A 22,397-nucleotide genomic window follows, 5' to 3' on the forward strand; every position below is an offset into this window, starting at 1 on the left:
CATTAATTTGTTTAAAATTGACAGTAAAGACATTTATAATGTTATAAAAGATTTCTATTCAAGAGTTTTTATTATTATTATTATTTTATATTCATCACAGAATCTGAAAAGTATCACAGTTTCTACAAAAATATTAAGCAGCACAACTGTTTTCAACATTGATAGTAATGTTTCTTGAGCACTAAATCAGCATATAGGAATGATTTCTGAAAGATCATGTGACACTGAAGACTGGAGTAATGACTACTGAAAATTAAACTTTGCCATCACAGGAATAAATAATATTTTAAAATATATTAAATTGGAAAACAGTTATTTTAAATTGTAATCATATTTCATAATATTACTGTTTTACTGTGTTTTTGAACAAGCCTTGGTGAGCATAAGAGCCTTAAAAAAAACTGTAGTATATATAAGGTTGTTAAAGCCAAGAATTGAGAGGGGGGAAAAGATATCAGGTAAAAATGTACTTTGAGCCTTTGCATTTATATTATTACATCATGTTAAATTCTAGTATACATCTGTGGATAGCTTTATAGTTAATTCCACCCATTTGCTTTTTGACAAGCACTCAGTGTCGTACAAAATGGCCTTTCTTGCATCTACAGTGGGTATAGAAAAGAATCACCCCTTTAAAATAATCACATTTTGTTGCTTTGCAGTCTGAAATGAAGACAGACACAGTTTTTGTTTTATCCAGCTGCTGTAGGCCTCTTGTTAGCCTCAGTTTCCTCCTGACTCTTTCATCCAGTTTGGAGTGACGTCCTGATCCAGGGAGGGTGTGTGTTGTACCAAATACCTTCCACTTCTCTAATCAAATTGAGCACAGCTGATCACAGTTGAAAGTCAAATGGCTTTGTGAGCCATTAGGTGATAAACTATACCTGATTTTACAAGTCATTTTTAGGAGGGGGGTGATCCTTTTTCCAACTCAGTGATTCTGTTTTTTTATTTTTTTCTGACATGTTGGTGTTATATCTTTCACTTGGATGCTATAAGTTGCACTGAGTAATTACAGCTGGATAAAACAAAAACTGTGTCCGTCTTCATTTCAGACTGCAAAGCAACAAAATGTGATTATTTTAAAGGGGGGGTGATTCTTTTCTATACCCACTGTATCATTCCCCTTTTAATCTTTGTCTCCCAGAAAGTGTACAGAAAAGGTCCAGCACTAGAGTTAATATGACAAATGTGTACAGATAACCGCTGTCTCCCGATAAATCATGGACAGAACCGCAAAGAATTCAACCTTTCCACTAAAAAACATTTTGGCTGTGTGCCTAAGATATGAATGAAGTGGGACAGTGGACATTAAAAGTCCTACCTGCTCTTTCACAGAGGCCAGAATGGCAGAGGTGGTCTCAGTCTCAGATCCATCATCATTAGAAGCATTCAGTCCTGGACTGAGCATGGTGGCATTCTCTGCTTCGGCAGGCTGTTCTGGGACTGGCATGACTTCTGGAAAGGACAGAATACATTTATTAGCAACTCTTCATCATTAGACTTCAACATAGGATCATCAGGGTTCAGACTTGCTGTGCCCACTGAATGATATTTGAGAGAATGCAAGAAAACATGTGTAATGATCCTAAAACAGAATGAGTCATTCACAAACAAGATTCATCTGGTTCTCGAACTCAACCGATGGTGTAAAAACCTTGCATTTAATGTTTTATTATGTGTTACTCTTTTAACACATTACATGCTTGATAATTACTTAAAGGAATAGTTCACCCAAACATGAAAATTAGCTGAAATTGTACTTACATTCAGGCTATCCAAGATGTGGATTAATTGGTTACTGCATCTGAACGGATTTGGATAAATTTAGTATTACATAATCTACCCACTGATGGATCCTCTGCAGTGAATTGGTGCCGTCAGAATGAGAGTTCAAACCACTAATAAAAACAACAAAATAATCCACAAGTTATCCACACAACTAAAGTATATTAATTAACGTCATGTTAAGTGAAAAGCTGCTTTGTAATAAACAAATCCACCATTAAGATGTTTTTAACTTCAACCCATTACTTCCAAGTCCTCTATCCGTAATATTGCTTGTTTCGTCTGAATCAGATGTGAAATATGTACAGATCAAGCACCTTTTACAAGTGAAAAGTGTCCACAGTTCTAAACAAATATGTCGGTGGATTGTGATGTGAGAGGAGAGCGGGGTGAACTTTTTCACTGAAGGAAGTGTTATTATTATGGACTCACATTTTGGCCAGAAATTATGGTTTAAAGATAAAATGCCTTCATGATGGATTTGTTTCTTGCAAACACATAGCTTTTCACTTCATAAGACAAGTAAATTGATGGATTGGTGTTTGGTGTGGATTACTTGTGGATTATTGTGATGTTTTTATCAGCTATTTGGACTCTCATTCTGACGGCACCCATTCACTGCAGAGGATCCACTGGTGAGCAAGTGATGGGATGCTGAACTTCTTCTAATCTGTTCTGATGAAGAAACAAACTCATCTACATCTTGGATGGCATAAGGGTGAGTACATTTTTAGCAAAATTTCTATTTTAATTAAAAAAATAAAAATTCTGTCATCATTTACTCATCCTCATGTTGTTCCAAACCTGTATGACTTTCTATTTTTATTCATAATGCAAAAGAAGATATTTTGAAGAATGTTGGTAACCAAACAGATTTGGTTCCTTTTTTGTTGTTTTTAGCTCCTTTTCTCTCGATACAATGAAAGTCAATGAGAACTGAAACTGTTAGGAACATTCTTAAAAATATCTTCTTTTATGTCTCTCAGAATAAAAGTCAGTTTTGGAATGACATGAGGGTCAGTAAATAATGACAGAATTTCATAATTTTTATTTTTGGTCAAACTATCCCTTAAAAATTATAAATATACATTCTTTTGATCCTGAGTCAACCAGGTTTGAGAGTTTATGAACATTGAGAGTTTACCCCTCCCTGACCTCTTTGGATCTAAATAAAACAAGCAATCAACACATTTTAGATTTATAAATCTCCAAAAGCAGCTAGTCAGACATTTTCAGTCACGTCTAATGCCTCAGTTATCTCATAAACCTCCACGGTGTATTTACAGTAGCAAATGAGCAAATGTCAGGATGTACAAACACATGATTGATACAACCTATAAAGAATCTGTATTGATTAGAAAGAGATTCCAAATAATAACTGAGCTAGGCATTAGCTGGACTCAGATCAAGATAAATGGTTGTGTAGGACAATCGCTGGATATTTTGTCACGCTCAGTGGTGGCTGCGGCCAAGCCTGCCAACTTTGTTCCCTTGTTAATAAAGATGACTAGCCTCATCTGACACGACAGCGTGCCTCTGCCTGACGTTCTGGAAATCAGATTATGCCTCCTTAAACCACCATTTCCACATTGTTTACCTTCCTCCACTCTTCCCTTCACACATGCTCACATAATTCACCCCAAAGCCTCTTCAATGCACTTTGAAGGTAGTGGAAGTAAGTCAGAAGTTCAGGCAAAAGCAACCACTTGACCAATGCAACGTGACGAGTTGTCTTGTAGGTGCTACAACACTCAGATCTGCGAGGCAAATGTATAATCCAGGCTTACAATAATGTGCTAACATTGTTAATGTTCCCATTAAGTTGAAATAATAAGTCGACCATGAAAATGTTCTTTGTTTAAAATTATTTTTTTTTTCTTGGTTATTTTAATGTTAGAGAAAACTTTAAGGGAGCATTCCATTGTATAACTTAGCAAACATTATGTTAATGTCTGAAACCAGTAAGTAGAAACGTTTAAAAAACGTTAGACAAACCAAAATAACAACTGAAATGTTTCAGAAAAACGTTCCACAAATGAAGAACTTTGAACGAACAAAAAATTCTACTAAAGTTAACTAGAAGAATGTTTGTTCGTAACTTTGAAAGAACCTTTCCAGAATGTTCTTTCCAAAGTTCTGAGAATGTTCTCTGTTAGCTGGGACAGACTGTAGTTAGGCCAGATGCCATAGTGAACTGTATGCAAATGAAAACATAGACTTATAATCTTTACAATGGCACATACAGTATAAAGTAATTAGATCACATCAATTACAAAACTCACAACTTTCAAAACTGCTTTAATAATAATAATAATAATTCATTACATTTATATAGTGCTTTTCTAGGCTTATGGAGTTTTTGCCAACTGAAGTTTTTTTTTCTTTTTTTTTTGTAAAGTTTTGTTAGCTGAACTATTGGCATGTTGTTAAACTGCAATACACATCCATTGAACGCACTGTACTTCTATCCCTCACAGCCTCATTTTTATTCCTGTCAAAAATTAAATATTGTGCTACCCTGACTAAGGTCTATGGTGAAGAAATATCTGCCACAACTTTTGTGCTGATTGGAAGACCGAACCGACTGGCGCTTCACTTCCTGCCAGCTCTCTTCAGGAAGATTGGCTTAGTCTGCAGAATGAATTGCCTTAGTCTTCATCCTCAAGTACTAAAAAGTCAAACGTGCCCTGATGGAAGCCTGGGTAAAAAAGATAAATAAGCAACTAAATGTCACCAGAGGGATGTTCTGTACCAGAAAAGGTTATAACGCAACAAAATATCTGTATTTAAAAGTCTAATTCTCCCATTAACTATAATTCTGGTATCATTTACTCACCGTCATACCACTCTACATCTACAAATACACTCAAAGCTCCCATTTTAATGAAGAAATTATATGTCTTTCTGTCCAATGATAGTACATCTACTTTGGCACATGGGAGAGGGGGTGGGTCTTCAAACAGAGCCGAAAGCTGATTGGTGGTCTCTACAAGTGAACTGTCCAGTGTTATTTTAATAACTTGATTGACAAATGGATAATGAAAAGCAACTGGCAAATGTTTTTCCCCCTCCTATTTTTATTTTATTGATATACTTATCTTCATTTTAAAACATTAATTATTTATTTTTCAATTAAAAATAATTTATTATTATATTATTTTACACAAGACATTAATAAATATTAAATTCAAGAAACAGTCAATTTTAAAAGTGATTTATGTCTTTGTGATATACAGTATGATTTAAATATGATATGATAATGGGTTGCCATAATAATGACAATGAATGAGACTATCAAGCTCCAAAAAAGTTATATAAAATGATCATAAAAGTCTTCTAAACTTGTATGACAGCTTTGTGTGAGGAACAGTCCTTGACATCCACCTCTCTTGAGAGAACCTTTTGAGAGAACTACTGTAGAAACATCTGATTCAAGAACGAATCAATCTTTTGCAGTGAATCATTTGATCCCATTTCTAAAATCAAAAGGATTTGTAAGAGAATCAGACTGATCTGGTTCTTGAATTTAACTGCATTTGATTTGGTTTCAATCTTTACAAAGGAATGAAGTTGAGGATTTTGCTATTATTAAGCCATCATATGACTTAGAATATTGCACACAAGTTATATGAACTACTTTTAAGATATTTTTATGGTAATTTTGAGTCTTTTTAGAAGCCTAAAAGCTCCAGCCTCCATTCACTGTATTTTTATGTAAAACAGTGATTCAATATTTCTCCTTTTGTGTCAGCAAAACAAATTTATAAGGGTTTGGAACGAAATTAGGCTGAGCAAATTATTCATTTCTGAATTAACTATTGCTTTAACACAAGTACTGTATACTTTTGAGCTGAAGTTTCTCCTACTGCCTGATGTCTAGCTGTTTTTGACACCTCCTTCTCCATCTTGGCTCAGCAGATTTTTTTCATGCAAACAAATGTGTGCTGCTGGGTAATGTGTTGTCGCATTTTTCAATGATACAGCTCATTTCATTCACTGTGGTTTGCCCTGGTAAAGGTAATGCTACCATCTTCTAAACCCTGGGTACAATATGAGATAATGGTGCAGTTAAATATCTCTGAGGGCCTCTGAAGTGGATTGCCCTGTGTCAGCCTTATTCTGCAAACAGTTCTCTCTTCTTGTACATTAAGCACTAAAATGTACTTTATCCAATTAGACCTCACTCTAAAAGGTCATTTCTGAGTGTAAACACAACGATAAAAGATACAAATGATCTATTGAAACACTTACAGTCTTGGTGTGGATTCTTTAAAGTGATCTGATATAATAATCATTCATTTAGCTACACAAATAGGCACACAGTCTTTGTAGGTATACTTAAAATATAAATGTTATGTTAAAATACTTTCTCTTATCTCATTTGAATGTGCAGAGATAACTAGCGCTAGGTTAGGCTGATCATTACCATACCAGCATAGACAAAACGCTCGCTTTGTGTGTCTAAAATGTCTAAAAGTCTATTTGTGTGATAGTTTATCACACTTAATTAATTGATCATAAGTATGAAGGATTTTTATCAGCTGCCATTGTGTTATTTTAGCATGTTTACAACATTTTGGATTAGTTTTAATTAAAATGAAAACTGATATATATATGCATGTGTGTGTGTGTGTGTGTATATTAATTTTGGTTAAGGTTTTAATATTTTTATGTTTTTTATACATTATTTTAAATAATATAACATTCAAAACTAATGTTACAAATCTATATAGCTTTAATCATTTTATTGCGGTTTAATATATTTTGTAGCTCAAACTGATTTCAGTTAGTTACCAAGACAACATTTCTAGTTTTTGTTTAAGTCTTTCATCTCAATATTTTTGAGTGCTATGCATTTATATGCTTATTAGAGTGCCACGCTGTTAGCTTAGCAACATGCTAATATCAAACTCCACTGGAATCAATTTTAACTCCCATGCGGAGTGCTATTTGTGTGACAAATGGAGTCACTGCCTTTGAAAAGTGTTCCAAATCAGTCATTTATAAGCTGTCATTGCATTTAAGATACCTTAACAGGTAGCTGCCTTTGTAGAGAGTAGGAAGTGAGGCTAGGTTTTGGAACAGAGCTTGAATTCGAGTGACAGATTATTGAAAAAGAAAAAATGTTGGTTAAGAACACTCTCTTTTGTTTCAAAGCTAAATCTTCATTATTTTTTAATATTAGAGAGTCTAAACAGTTTTTATTCAGCAACAATGTTCTTTATCTGTAAATGGAAGCAGTGAACGAGCCTTATAAAAATGATCATCTCCCACACTCTCTCTTATCAGGGGTCTCAGATGAAGCAACATGCTACATGACAGCAGATCGAATGAGGTTCATGGGCCGCAGCTACTGATTGTATCTAACAAGCTGCTTGATGCCTCATTATGAATGCAGACTGACAACATACATCCATCAGCCCTCCCACCCAAATAACTCCAACCACGTTCAGGAAAAGCCAGAGAGAACGGAGACCATTTATTTAAAACCCACTCATCAATCTCGTAATTTCAGTTTTAATGGGGTAGCCTATATATGAGAGTGGAAAAAATAAGGAAAACTTTAAGGATGATTCCAAAAAGACAAGGATGCCAAGACAATCAAGACCGATTAGTTAAACAAAGATAAACTTCATAAACTAATGTGGTTTTATAGCATGACAGGCACAAAAAAGAGGGACTCAAAAGAGAAAGTCACACATGGAGAGATAGAAATGGGGAAAATGAGACTGAGAAACAGGGAGAGGGGCTGGACAATTGACAGAAGGTGCAGACAGACCCATCGTCACCCTGGCTAAAATAAGGTTGCCAGGTTGTAACTGTCTTTGTGCCTCTGTCTCATCAGCGCTTGGCACTTTTACTGGCAAACAAGCCTCTGTTGCTCCAGCCTGAACCCGAGAACAGTTTGGCAGGCCAGTGAATAGGAACTGATTGAGCCTTGGAGTTGTTATCCATCCTCTGTCTGATGGTCCAACCTGGCTGGAAAAAGCTAGAAAACGCTAGAACATGGGCCGCGGGCCTATGTGAGAGACAAGGCTTCTGGTATATGTCTTCTTGAGTTAAGTAAAATTGGTTTATTGTAATTTCTCTCCTGCAAGGCAAGGGGGGGAAAACAAAAACAAAATAACATATATTCTCAATATGACAGGTCAATATGATGCTCTGCCTACCTTTATTATTGACACTCCACCAGGACAATGACTCAACACCCACCTGTGACATTACATATCCATCAAGAAGACGCTTTACAAAGCTACAACTATATCATGGTGTAAGCTTTGGTAGAGTCAACATTAACATTTCCAACCTGGGGTGTCAAGCAATCCAATCATGCAACTGACTTTATCAAAGATACAAAGAAATTTTGGGGAAGCCACTTTGAAAAGTACACTATCAAAAAATAAATACAAATAAAAAGGTTCTTTTTGCATTTTACTTCTGTAATGCAAAGCATTTCTTATGTAAAGCATTTCTGACACATGAACATAAATAAGAAAAAATAAATAAATGAATGAATAAATAAACTTAAAATGTGTTTTTCCAAAACATTATACTTAGGTAATGTTCATTCATCTTAGTGAATGAATCAATCAATCAATCAATCAATCAATCTGAGGGAACATAAATGTTATTTTTCCAAACCATTTTACTTATGCAAAGGTATGCACTTCTTAAGGATGGAGGGAGGAAGGAAGGAAGGAAGAAAGAAAGAAAGACAGAAAGAAAGAAAAACAAGCAAATGAACAAACCATATCTATCTATCTATCTATCTATCTATCTATCTACCGGAACATGAAGGTTATTTTTCCAACTCATTTTACTGCTGTATGTTATGTAGCCTACTTCTCAGTGACACAGGATATTCAATCAATCAATCAATCAATCAATCAATCAATAAAACCCTGCAAAGAGCTTTTATAATAAAATAATATGCACTGATTAAATACACAATAAGCATCAACTAGAATCTATTTTGATTTCATGTTGACTTCCATATAGTATATTAATGTTGATTCTTGTTTACTTTCATGTAGTACAATAAATTCAATGCTCAAGAGACATGAAAAGCATCCCAAAATTCAATGGACAGCTCCATGCTTCTCTCAGAACAGCCGTACTGACCATGGTAACCCAAAGGAGTGGGCTGAAAGTGTCAGGGGGAAATCTGCAGCTTTTTTTCTGTCTCTCATTCTCTTCCTCCTACTCTCCTCTCCCAGTCATTTCCCTGCATATTGCGCATGTCGTAGCGTTGGTTCAGGGCAGGAAGTCTGGCAGCCACACTGCCCTCCTTCCCACGCGGCTTGTGAGTTCCGTCCCCGTGTTAATGCTGCAGGAAGCCAGCCAAGCGCCCGCATGCAACAAATAAACAAACCAGAACAATACAAACAGCGAGAGCTAGAAAGAGTCACACATCACCCTGTGAAGAGCTACAATTATCCAAAGGAGAAAAAGTGTGACAAACTAGGGGCAAAATGATTACTTTGTCAACACTCTTTACCAAAGCAGTCTGGTCACATAAAATGCTGTTTACCACTGTATTTTTTGCAAGGCATCTTTAGCCGAGGGCATCTGACATTTGCTATTCCTCCGAGCCGGCTGCCCGAGCTCATTGGTGAGGTCTGATATTTCAGTCTTCCAGCTTAGATGAGAAAGCGGCCTATGAGCTGAACTGGGCAGTAGAGCAGGACACTTTGAGAAAAACATAGAATAGTCCCACTCCAAAATGTTCAATTTCACATTATAATGATGTTGAATATTAAAGGGGTCATATGATGCAATTTCAAATTTTCCTTTCTCTTTGGAGTGTTACAAGCTGTTCGTGCATATATAAGATCCCTAAAGTTGCAAAGACTAAAGTCTCAAATCCAAATAGATATTCTTTATAAAAGTTAAGACTTACAGTATGTGGAAAATAATGTGTTTTTTGAACCTTAAACCACATTATGAAAAATTTCATTACACCAAATACACAAAATAATGTTCTTTTTAGCAACATCATATGACCCCTTTAAATTAAATATATATAAATAAATGAATTAAAAAATGTAAAGGAAATGTACTAGTTTGGGGTCAGTAAGACTTTTGTTGCATGAAAAAATATTACTTTTATTTAGCAAGAATGTATTCAATTGATCAAAAGTAATTTCTGAAACATCATGTGACACTAAAGACTACAGAAAAGGCTTTTGATTTTTGATTGACCAATTGACCAATTAGATTTTTTTTATTAGAACTGTATGTCCTCAGAATGTGTATTAATAAACTTTCTACAATGGTTTACTTGTTTTCATAAAATTTTGTTCATAGCAGCAGAATGTCTTGCAGGTCAAGGGGGTTGAATAATTTCAAATACTTTGATTAATAAATGTTCGTTTTCTGGGCCAATCGAGCAACATGTCAACAATCTTTGCACTCAAGGATTTTGGCAGCTGGTTGGACAACTCCAGGTCCGCACTTGAGTCTCCAAGTCAAAGCAGCTTCAATGCACACCGTGCAAACAGTCACGCTAGGCTACGCTTGCGCCGTTGGAGGGAAACATCTCCATAAAAGAGTGACACCAGGAGGATGCTTTCTTCCTCCCACCCGTCTCCTCCTCCTGAGCTGCACGAGGCAGTTGTCAGGCAGGAGAGACGAGAGTTTCTCTCTCATCCATACCCATGGTCCCTGCCCATGTGCGCCAGCACATCACATTATTTTGCCTGCACAACTCAGCCTGTCTCCACTAAAACCATCATTGACATGCCGCTGTCACAATAAACCCACCCTAGCGGTTTCTCCACAACACCCACCCGCTTTTGCTTTTCCTTTTCCTCATCTAATCCCCCACAGCACTCACCCGAACTCTCAAATACTCACTCCCAGCGGCTCATCCTCCTCTGTTCTACTCCCATTCGCTCATTCAATCAAGCCTTGAAGCAACAAGCAAACCCTGGTTCATTTTCAAGCCGTGGTTCTTAGTTGGTGTAGCTTCAGGACCCAGATTTTACATTTTATCCAACACTTTACCAAATCTGTTTATCGTGCAAAATTGAATTTCAATAGTTTAATGCTCTCGGCAGTCACTAAATGTGCACAAAACACATTGTGGCCACACACAAACCATATTTATCCACATTGCAAGTGAATCTGTATTAATTTAGCCTGGGTCAGATTTCATTTTGCCATGCATTATTTTGTTCAACCTGCCCTTGTTAGCATCTGCCTAATATGGCATTTGGCCCTGTCAGAATAGATTTGCAAATGATTTTTGGGTAGCAGTCCACAAGTTGAGAACTTTTTTTTTTTTCTTAAGTTAATGTAATTTTCGGTGGACCCCCTAGCATCCACTTGTGGTCCACAATAGGAAAGAATGCTTACAAATAATAATAATATTAATAATAATAATAATAATAATAAAATAAATCACCAAAAATACATGAAATGTATTTATTAAATTACATATAAAAATACAGATCAATCAAATCACACGTTCAACAAATTGTATTTTTAGCGCTGTCAAAGTTGATGTCTTAACTTAAAAATATTTATTAAATGTTTTACAATTTTTAAATACACTTTGAATGATATTATCTGGGAAAAGAGCTACGAATTAACTTGAATATTTCTGACAGTTCTCTAATAGTGGGCAAAAAAGGGCACAGTCAACAAGATTTTCCAGAAAACACGTAAAATATCTTAGAAAGGAGGATCATATTTGGGGTTCCATGCCATCAAGAGAATGAAAACCCCTGGTTTAGAGTATCCTGAAATATTCATGATTTGTTTTTCATCCCAGTGCAGAGTATTGTATTCTTTTAGTCATTCTCCTGTCCAATAGATACATGCATAACAGGCCACTATGAAAAAACTGAAAACTAATCTATAGAGCTATTAATGTTGCATCTCTGAAGAAAAAAAAAACTGTCCGATGCCATTATTATTTCTCTTTGCGCTGCGGTCATAATGCCATAAGCGCACCGATGTTCCATTTCAGCCTTGTAATGTGTAGAATAAACACAATAACCTTCTTATCAGCAATTGGGTTGGCTTGTACATTGGTTTATTTTTACATGCATTGAAATGCATATTCCCTTCGTTGCAGTGAGATGACGAGTCTGAAATACAGCAGTGCATTTCAAACCTGAATAATGGATCTTACATCCCAGCACACAAGACATGACCTTACAGGACAGGTGGAGGTGTACGATAAACAAAGCAGTTCATTGTAATGCAAACAGAGGGTGCGCATGCATGCATTTGCATAGAGTTCTCCATCATAACATACAGTATCTATGAGGATTGCAGTATATATGCTTGATTCACACACTCACGAGATCTGCAGTGCTGATCCAGAGTGTGAAATCCGAAACATGCAAATCTCCAAACATGAAATATTTCCTTATCTAACACAAAACCAAATTAGCTTGGCAGTTATATCGATGCATAAGAACATATTTTCCAAGGATAAGCATTATGCATATGACCTTTTGAAGTATGCAGACCAATTATGCAACAACTTCAGTGATTAGAATATGCTGGATGTCATAACAGTTGTATGTGAAAGTGTTGTTGTTCTACACAGGGTTTCCACAACTGACCAGTGAATTTCCATTTTCAGGCTCCAGGCAGAAAATGTTCACTACTGCTTAGTTTTAAGTTTATAATAGCAGTATTTTAGTTGTACTACAGACAAACCTTTTTTAGCAATATTTTCTATTGTTAAATGGGCCCCAAACACACTATTTGACCATATGGTGCTCCATATCGTACACCAGCAACACACCCTCATAATCAGGGGTTTTCTCAGTATATCTTTTATTTTTGTCTTTTCAGCTCATTGGACACTCATATTCCAGATTTACAGAAACAAACAAACAGAAATCATCCAATATGTCATCATAAATCCAGATACTGTATATTTATGTACCATGCACTGTTATCACTATCAATCATGCTTTGCCATGTGGGACACAGTTAATAAAAGCACCCTCTTATGTAATGCAACAGGACATAATTTTCTTTGTAAAATGCTACTCGAAAACACCATATAAATCATAATAGGTTCAGTTCACTAGTAAAATGTAATACATATCAGAGATGCAACCACATACCTAAATATATTCAGTCATTCCTGTTCGCTGCGCCGGACTGCGTCTCTGACAATTTATTGCATGGGTCTATTTGGAAACTACAAATATACTGCAGTTCAAACATTTGAAAGAAAAAAATAATCTCTTTCTAGTCATACTTACTAAAAACCTCACCTGTATTTCCAGACAAGTAAGACTGTAAAACCATTATGCACTTTGAAGATACTATAGTGTGCATCTGGAGAGTTTAATCTCTTATGAATTTACCTTATTAATTGTCCATGTGGCCATTGAAAAAAAAAATTGATTGAAGATTGATCAAGCTTAACCGAAACAAATTCACAAGGGAGTTTCAAAAAAAAAAAAAGCATTATGATTTTAATATTATTTTTCTATTTAATAAAGCTCTCAGTAATGCACATTTAAGAGGGAGGCATTTTGATCCAAATCTTCAATTTTTATGCACAAGGAGCGATCACAATAAAATATAATACTTGATTAAAATTGAGAAATAATTTAGTCATTCAAATTCTGTGAGACATGGAAAAAGTTTGTCAAATGTTACAATTCAGCTTCAAGTTCAGCAGATATGAGTGTCTTATGTGACTGATGGCTCCAATTTACCTCCACCTAATGTCAGCCATTAAATTCGGAGTAATACATATAATTCAGTTCTCTACAGAAAAGGGCTTTGGATCCTGTGGAGAAGTGTGACAGACAATAAATTGTCAGGTTTTCTGTAAAGAGTTGCTCTGTCTCCTGTCATTTGAAATCAAGGACTGAAATTAGAGCTTCTTTATTAATTCTGTCAATTAATAGCAGAGAATGGCCTACATTTAAGCTCACTAGGAAAAACTGGGATATGAATCTGTGCAGTTGTTTCTACCAAATGTCTTGGATGTGACTCATGTTACTATTTGTCTTATTACTTTGTACATAATGATGAAATGGTCTAAAAGATGACAAGAAATATGAATAAAGATCTATGCCATACATACAAAAATCAACAAAACACCCACATGGGTAGCATGGAAAATTTATTAAAAGCAAATAATAATAATAATAATAATAATAGCAGTGGTAATACACTACAATTTAAAGCTTTTGAACAAAGCCTCTTATGCTCACCAAGACTTTATTTTACAGCAAAACATTTTTTTTTTAAATTAAATAAAAAATTACAATTTAAAATAATGGTTTTCTATATATTTTAGAAGGTAATGTTTTCCTGTGATGGCAAAGCTGAATTTTCAGCAACCATTACTCCAGTCTTCATTGTCACATGATCCTTCAGAAATCATTCTAATATGCTGATTTGGTGCTAAAAACATTTCTTATCACAGCGGAAAACAGTTGTGCTGCTTAATATTTTTATAAACTGTTCAGGATTCTTTGATGAATAGAAAGTTCAAAAGAACAGCATTTATTTGAAATAGAAAAGGTTTGTAACATTATAAATATCTTTACTGTCACTTTTGATCAATTTAATGCATCCTTGATGAATAAAAGTAATAATTTTTTTCACAATATAAAACTGGCTTGAAGACACATGGCTGTAAGGGCATTAATTTGCGTTTGACTGATGTTGCAAGAAAACTAATTTTGCACATTTTGCATATTAACCAGAAAATATGGTCATAAACATTTGCTGACTGGCAGGAATTCATTTAGCTTTTGCTGATTGGGTGAATTAGCTGATCGACTAGGTCCACAAGGCCCATTTCCAGCCAAAATCAAATAATCAACACATAAATTGCACTTTTCACCTCCTTTAGTGCAGACCTATAATCGAATACATACACCTCAAAAGAATAAACTATTCTAGCATTGTTCTAATAGTGAAAAATGATCATTATTGCTCTGTAGAGTTTTATTGCTTGGTTGTTTTGTGCCAAACCACAAAAATTCCAATTAGTCTAATTTACTGACAACATCGAGTTAAAGACTGAAAATGGCACATAAAAGAAGCATGCGCAAATCTACGTTGTCATAATTGACTATTTGGTGGGTTATCTATTACTAGGGTGATTTAGGTTAATGTTCACTATACTTAATGTGTTTAATTCAGAATTCATATCCAACTTTTTTATCTACTGCAAAGATGTAGGTATTTTAAATGTCAACACAATAGTATGACATATTGAACAGACTGTATTTCTGTCCCTCACAGCCATTTTTTTGTTCATGTCAATTAAATATGGTGTATAGTCTGACAAAGGTCAACCCAGCACAAATCAAAAGCCCTTACCCGAGTCCATATGAGGTTCTAATTTGAGCAGCCCTGCTGACCTGTTTTTGCCATTCACACAGCGGTAGGCTAGCCGAACTGGGCCATGATTATGAGACTGTGTGATTGAGACTAGCCAGGAAGGATCACGTCTTGAGTGGCACCAAAGGAAGGGCGATCTCTGTAGCAGGTGGGCATGAGGACACCCTGCTGCAATCTGCCTGTGGCTGTAGTAATTGGTCTAATCACTGTTCCATCTCATTTTCAATGCACATGGACTAAAATAAAGTTAGGAAATTAGCACAGCTAGAACATCATCTCATTCTCAATATGATCCAAGCTTTGCGAGAGAAGTTGGGGTAGGAAATTATTTTACTAGCATAGCGTAAACCAGTGTAAAAAGTGCCATTTCAGCAATAGTTGTGCCATTCATCACTGCAAGATTGTGTCTAATCTGTTTGTTACAGACAACTGTCACAAACTCATGCTGAGAATATAAAGGAGGCTCTTGTGGCACTACGCAATAAGCCATTCTTGATAATAACGGGTGACTCTCATCAGCAATGCAATCATAAGCAGCGGTAATTAGCAGCTGTGAGAGACAGCAAATCTTAAATTAAATCCCCTGATTACCACATTGATTATTTCATTTCGTTGGTGCATGATGGCATAAGAAAATTCAAGTGAGTGTTGAAAGTAGAAGAAATGCCAAAACAGAATGGAGACCAAACAGTTCTGCTTTATACTCAAAAGGCTTCAGAGGTTACAGTGCTGTCAATCTGTAATGTGAATTATAACAAAAGAGAGATTTTTCAATATATGGGCATCACTAAATAATATAAACTATAGGATAGGTTATATATGAATTATACTGTATATAAATAAATGACCTCACTAGTCACTACTAGTTAGACAAATTGTTGAATAATCAACCATCCTGACTTGAGAAATCACTTAATTTCTCACTTCTTTTTCTTTTCAGCTCCAATTCCAATTCAATAGACAGATTTTAAGGAAGGTACCAAATTACTAAAAGGCAGCAACATAGGTAAGTGAAAGCTGAAAAGTCACTGGCAAGAAGGCATGGATTTCCAAGGAAAACCAACAAGCACTGAGATTGAGGATGGATTGAGAACGTCATTGATGTGGGAGGCCATCAAGGCTCCATAGTCAGCAGCGAATTTAGAGAGAATAATCTGTTCCCTTTCATGGGAACTTCGAACTGCGTCCTCTAGGGGTCGCTATGGGGAACGCCTCGTCGTGACCCGTGTCTGAAGCATACATTGAAAAAACACCAACTCGTTGGCCGGCGACAGCCATGACGCAATCTGCGTGCATTGTGAGTTTTTTCCAATGAAAAAGCTCAGTTCTCGTTTGTCTCTCTTTTCGAGTAAAGAGGGGCAACCATCTGTACTATAGTCGCACCGGTAGTGACGTCATGGCTGTCGCCGGCCAACGAGTTGGTGTTTTTTCAATGTATGCTTCAGACACGGGTCACGACGAGGCGTTCCCCATAGCGACCCCTAGAGGACGCAGTGTCTCGTTCCCTACTCAGGGAACCATGGTTACATAAGTAACCTGAGACGTTTTTCCTCACCCGTGACAAATGGGGATAAGGCTCAATATTATCTCCAAGGTCAACCTGATCCTGGCACTGAAAAGAAGTGCCCAACCGGAGGAGCCTGACTCGCCACTATATCCCTTTCTTCTCCTTATCACTGTCTGAACACACTTGTTTAAACAAAAGCGAGACAAAACAAGCCCACATTCACTCTCTCTCACGCTCTCTTTACCACATCAGTGCCGCGACACAGATAACTTCAGTTATAACCAGCAGCAACACATTTTGACAACAATAACAATATCTTTTATGCATTCTCTTCTATGCAAAGGTTAGATTATTCAGCTATTAGAGAATGTAAAAGGGCATTGTTGGAGTTTTATGAAAACGCACAATTAAAGGTCAAAGGTCAAAGCAATTTTCTTTACTGAAATTGAAAGAATTACTTATGAAAGGTAGCAAAAGCCTCAATTAATACATAATGATAAATATACAAGAACAAGCACAACCTTACAAGCAGAAAAAACAGCATACAACAGGATTAATTTCCGCAACATTTCCTGATATTACGATCTCCATGGAACACTGACCAATGTGCCCTCTCAGCGGATATGAAAGTCCAGGGTAACCATTCAACCTTCAACGCCCTGCTTGTCCAATCCTTACCGCCACAACTTCCTGCCCCATGATCCATTACAAGGCTGGGGAGCAGGACCAGTCACTGTGATGCATTTAAACTCTACTGCACGGTCATGGACCATTCATGGTACCAATTCAACAAAATAGTTCTTCCCTGCATGCATCTGAGACAGTACAGTATGGCCCGGTGGCTTCCAGACTTTTCTCAGAATTGATTTTCTAAGGATTGATTGTGGTGAAGCTTTGTGTGAGATTGAGGTAATCATAAATACGAGTCCGGTCATGGACCATTCATGGTCCCAATTCAACAAAATAGTTCTTCCCTGCATGCATCCGAGACAGTACAGTATGGCCTGAAAATGGCCTGAGACTCTAAAAGGCTTCCAGACTTTTCTCAGAATTGATTTTCTAAGGATTGATTGTGGTGAAGCTTTGTGTGAGATTGAGGTAATCATAAATACGAGTCAGGTTGGTAAACAACCAATAAATCCCGCAAAATCAAATTGATGATATTTACACAGCAATTCATTGTCAAGTTTGCCAGCACATGGATGCATAAGCTAGCTGAAAATTATTTTCATTACTGGTGAAATTGTATTTACATTCCACCGGTGTTTATATAGAACTAGGTCTTCATTCTCTCTGCCAAAAACTCTTGCGTCTCCTTTCATCACAATGGTTAGTCCCACTTCCCTCTAAATCCAGCCATCACAACTCCCAGTGGAGTCAAGCCAGGAAGCCTGCCTCACTGGTTGAATGGATGTCATGGTAACCACGCTGCTAATGGTTGCTACGGTTTCCAGCTGACTGCTTTGCTGAGGGGCTTCAAGTGATGCCCCAGTGACCAGCTTTACACCTTTGGCAGTCACTCATGAGAGACACACTCCCCCTCTGGCGTATCTCACACCCCTCATGCTCTGGCGAGAATCTAAAGCTCAAAGTCACCCAAGTCATTATTCACAGATGACCTTCTCCTCTGGTGAAACTCTTGAGATGAAGTACAAAAGTCATACATACCACAAATGTATGCTCCCTCCTGAATAAGTGGTGCCTTGTTGTTTCTTTACAATGAGGCACAAAGTCGCTCTCCAACACCTTCACCCTCTCTGCTCCTCTCTGGTGGAATGAGCGGTCAACCTCCACCTGAACTGCTGGAACCATCAAAACTTTCATGAAGCAGCTGAGCACTTGACCACTCCACAATCCTATACCAATGCAAAAGGAGGAAAAAAATAATCTGTCTCTTCTCTGTATTTTTCATCTGTTCCATCTTGTTTCCTAATCTAGCTTTCTAATAAATGTGGCATTGAATACTGCGAATACAGTTAGCTCTGTGATTAATTGCTTATGCTCCTCTATTGTAAGTTATTTTGGATGAAAGCATCTGCTAATTGCATAAAATGTAAATATAATTTTAATTATAAAATTAATTAATTTAATAACCAAACTTTTGTGTTAATACCGGTTGTTAGAACGATATGAGTATGATTAAATAATGACAGAATTTTAATTTTGGGGTGAACTGTCTTTTTAAGAACTTTGTTGTAGAGTATAGATGTTAACTAAGGCTACGGTTACACTAATACGTTTTTTATTTTAAAACACATAACTTTTGCTACGGTTACGCCTGTCATTTACACTACCCCAGCGTTTTCGACCCTTGAAAATGGAGACTCTAAAAAATGCTGCAGATCCCGTTTTATTTTGAAAACTCTGGGGTTGCGTTTCAGTGTAAAAGGACGAAAACAGAGACTTTCGAAAACGATGGCATGGCTGCCCACATTCGCTCTGCATATCCTTGACGACCGTGTAAACAATAACACTATGCTCATTGTTGTACCTGCATGAATGGTCATGTGACATGCGTTTTCGGTTGTGTAGTGTGGATGGAGATCGTTTCTGAAACGCAGTGAAAACGCCAGTGTAGACAAGGATCGTTTTCATTTTAAAACGCCGTTTTAAAACGAAAACGCACTAGTGTAAACGTAGCATAAGTCAGTCAAAAAGAAAAGTTAGATAAATCAGTATGACTTATTTTGAGATAGCATCCTGTTTTCTGCATGAATCATAGTAACGTGTTTAAAAATAGCAACATTTGCGATGTTTAGAATATAGTTAAAGGTGAAGTGTGTCATTTCTGTGCCACTAATGACATCAAACTGAACTGTTTGTATAAGCAGTCAACTGGGCTGGGCATAATAATGTCTTAACCATGGGGTAAGTGTTTGGAACAGTCATTATGTTTGCAAGAAATTACATACCCTGCTTTTAATATAGTTGGAATGTAGTTAAATCAATATTTTGCATTTAACAACACTGACACATGCATAATATCACTGTTTTTTAGTTCAAATACAATGCAATTTTTCGAAAGTTATTCGACCCTAGATGTTACTTAAGTGACACTAACTGGAAAAAAGAACAGTGCCCACAATGTTCCATTCCAAACAAGAACAGTTTTGTAACATGCAACTATTAACTATAAATCCAGTCTCATTTGTTTCCACTGAATGTTGGCCACATAATTGGTGGCCCTTCTATCAAGTAGCACTTTAGTATTTGGATAGGGATGACACAAGGGGATCAGAAGGGAAGGAAAAGGCAAACACTCCGAAAATGGTTTCATCCTTGATAATTACATGCAGTGAAGCGTGACTCTGCAGCCAGCACCCCAGAGAAGGTTGGGGTAATCAGTCAGTCACTGCACCCTCTACTGGGGAAAAGGGGTCTGCGGTCATCTTTTCTGCTACTAAACCTGCAGGTGCCCAACGCCTTTGTAATGACTCACGAACTGATAGAAATGAGAGATATCATATAGAGATAAAATTTATAGATATATGCACATATATAGTTTGTATAATACATTATAAAAAAAATATATTACATATGATTATATTGTATTAAAATATGCTAGTCTGGTCTCATGTCTCATTCCCTAAAGGACAAAATTAAAAGGGGCACATCTTACCCCACTCTCCCCTTATTATGTCATGTCTTCACAATTTTTGTGAAAGCTTCACACATCAGCATAATAGTATACCATGTGACGCTTACCTCAATCCCATAATTTAAAAACAAAAGTGCGTAAAATTACTGTAAGAGTGATGGAGACCTTGCTTTGTCATATTCATCTCCTATCCTTTCTAGACATCTTTTTCAATGAGCAGAACCCATCTGTCAATCAAAGATGTCGCTGGGTGGAGTCCAACCATGCATTTGATTTACTTTTCTACACAGCTAAAAATACAGGTCTAAAAATAGCAGGCTTGGTGTTGAACGCTTTCTGCTCAAGGTGTGCAAAGCAGCTGAGGTGCAACGCACTGACAGGATGCGGGCATATTCAGGAACATGATATGACAATGGCATTTGGCGGGTTTTAGCTGTGAAGGAAGAGAATCCACGCCGTACGATTAACCCCCTCTTCTCCCTAGCGAGTGTTTACTGTTTGATTCTTAGACCCTTTCTAAAAAGAAAAATCAATACGGTGAGAGACACTCACACATACACACACAGACTCCACTGACTCAGCAAATGAGGATCAGTCGGTCAGAGAATTATTTCCCTCCACAGCATGAAAACAAGACTATATAAAGCAACCATTCTATCATGTGTGATAAAGAAAACACCAGGAATGTGGAGTTAAACAAGCAGAAAAGCTATATGTTAACCTCAACAAAGCATCCTGATACTTTTTTAAAGCATTAAAAATGCCAAATTCAAAAGGATTATGGGATATACTATGTTTCCATACATCTCCAACATCTTTTTATGCACCTCCAATTTTATTTTTTTTAAAAAAACAATCAGAAAGGCTAGTGATCAAGTCATCCAACTTACATTACCTTGATTTGGAAAACAGAATAAACAGTCCTGTTTATCTATTTACAACTCCCTGACAAATTCACACTTATCCACCTTGTATGAAATAATGCCTTTAGGAACAAGATGACCATATATTCACATTTTTCTTGTGACAGTACCGTACTTGACAACTGTGTCTGCAGTTATTTTGTGTCTTAGCGATATTTGAGGCAGAACTGTGGGAGATCTGAAATATGAGATTGCAAATAAGTTGGCACATGTAAGGAAAAATGTCTCATATGTAGGATTCTCCCAGGAAGATAATGGAACATCTAACAACCACTAAAAGCACCAAGTGAGACTGTGAATGAGTGTGATATTGCTTTTACACAGCAGTTCAATAAACAACAAGTTAAAATTGAGTAACTTACATTTTAGACAATATTGCTAGGTCCATTTTTGAAAAAGTTAATAGTTCAAAAGAAAGCCACGGCAGCATCAACCACATCTCAGAGGTACACACAGCAGTTATGTTTCATCCCTAATTGGTTGGGTGAATGATTCAATAACTCACTTATATGGTGTGTTCAAAATCGCATTTTGCTACATTTGTACTACATTTGAATTTGAACTTTGTGACCCTTAAAAAAGTATGTTCTATATAGTATGATTATGGTAGTATGAATGAAATTTGGATGTACTACATCCGCCATATGGTCATGTGACCTGCAGCATCAGTTGCTTGGCTTCATTGCCATTTACAAATCCTCTCTCCTGACCTCAAATGTAAAGTATCCATCAAATGCGCATTTCAGAATCTCACCAGTAGTAGTAAGTTATCTTTACCTAGTTTTTCACCTACTGTTTTTCTAATACCGTATTGTCCCGAATATAAGACGATATTTTTTTCTTGGAAATACATCTGAAAAAATGCGGTCGTCTTATATTCAGGGTCTAGACTTTGACATGTCAATAATACACCCACAACACTAGGTGGCGCCACCAATACGGTACTATGTATACTCTTCTGGCGTACTGTTTTTTGCATACCATATAGTAGGGCTTCACGATAAATCGAAATGGAATCGAGATCGCGATTCGACAGAAGCTGCGATTGTCATGCGTATTTTTCAGTGAAAAACGGTTCTGTGGTCAGCAGTAAATCTCCATCCAAAGGCCAGAGGGCGCTCTCGCGCTGAAACTCCAAATACGCCTCGCAGAAGAAACCCAGAAAATGCCTATCGCTGCAGCTGAATAAACAGAAGATTCAACGGCTTTCATTGATTCAACGTGACTAATAAACACACGACTA

The 22,397-nt window shown here is 36.7% G+C and overlaps 1 protein-coding gene across 1 annotated transcript in view; it reads right to left on the bottom strand.

Annotated features, from left to right (window-relative positions):
- LOC107716425 (catenin delta-2-like) overlaps positions 1 to 22,397 on the bottom strand; it is a 316,783-nt gene that overhangs the window by 288,713 nt on the left and 5,673 nt on the right. The window contains exon 2 of the mRNA XM_016522876.1: positions 1,325 to 1,458. Within this exon, the coding sequence (XP_016378362.1) occupies positions 1,325 to 1,453 (129 nt within the window). The 5' untranslated portion in view covers positions 1,454 to 1,458. The remainder of the gene's footprint in view (positions 1 to 1,324; positions 1,459 to 22,397) is intronic.

The sequence above is a fragment of the Sinocyclocheilus rhinocerous genome, unplaced genomic scaffold, assembly GCF_001515625.1.
Source record: "Sinocyclocheilus rhinocerous isolate Xijiao unplaced genomic scaffold, SAMN03320098_v1.1 scaffold360, whole genome shotgun sequence".
Classification (NCBI taxonomy): Eukaryota; Metazoa; Chordata; class Actinopteri; order Cypriniformes; family Cyprinidae; genus Sinocyclocheilus; species Sinocyclocheilus rhinocerous.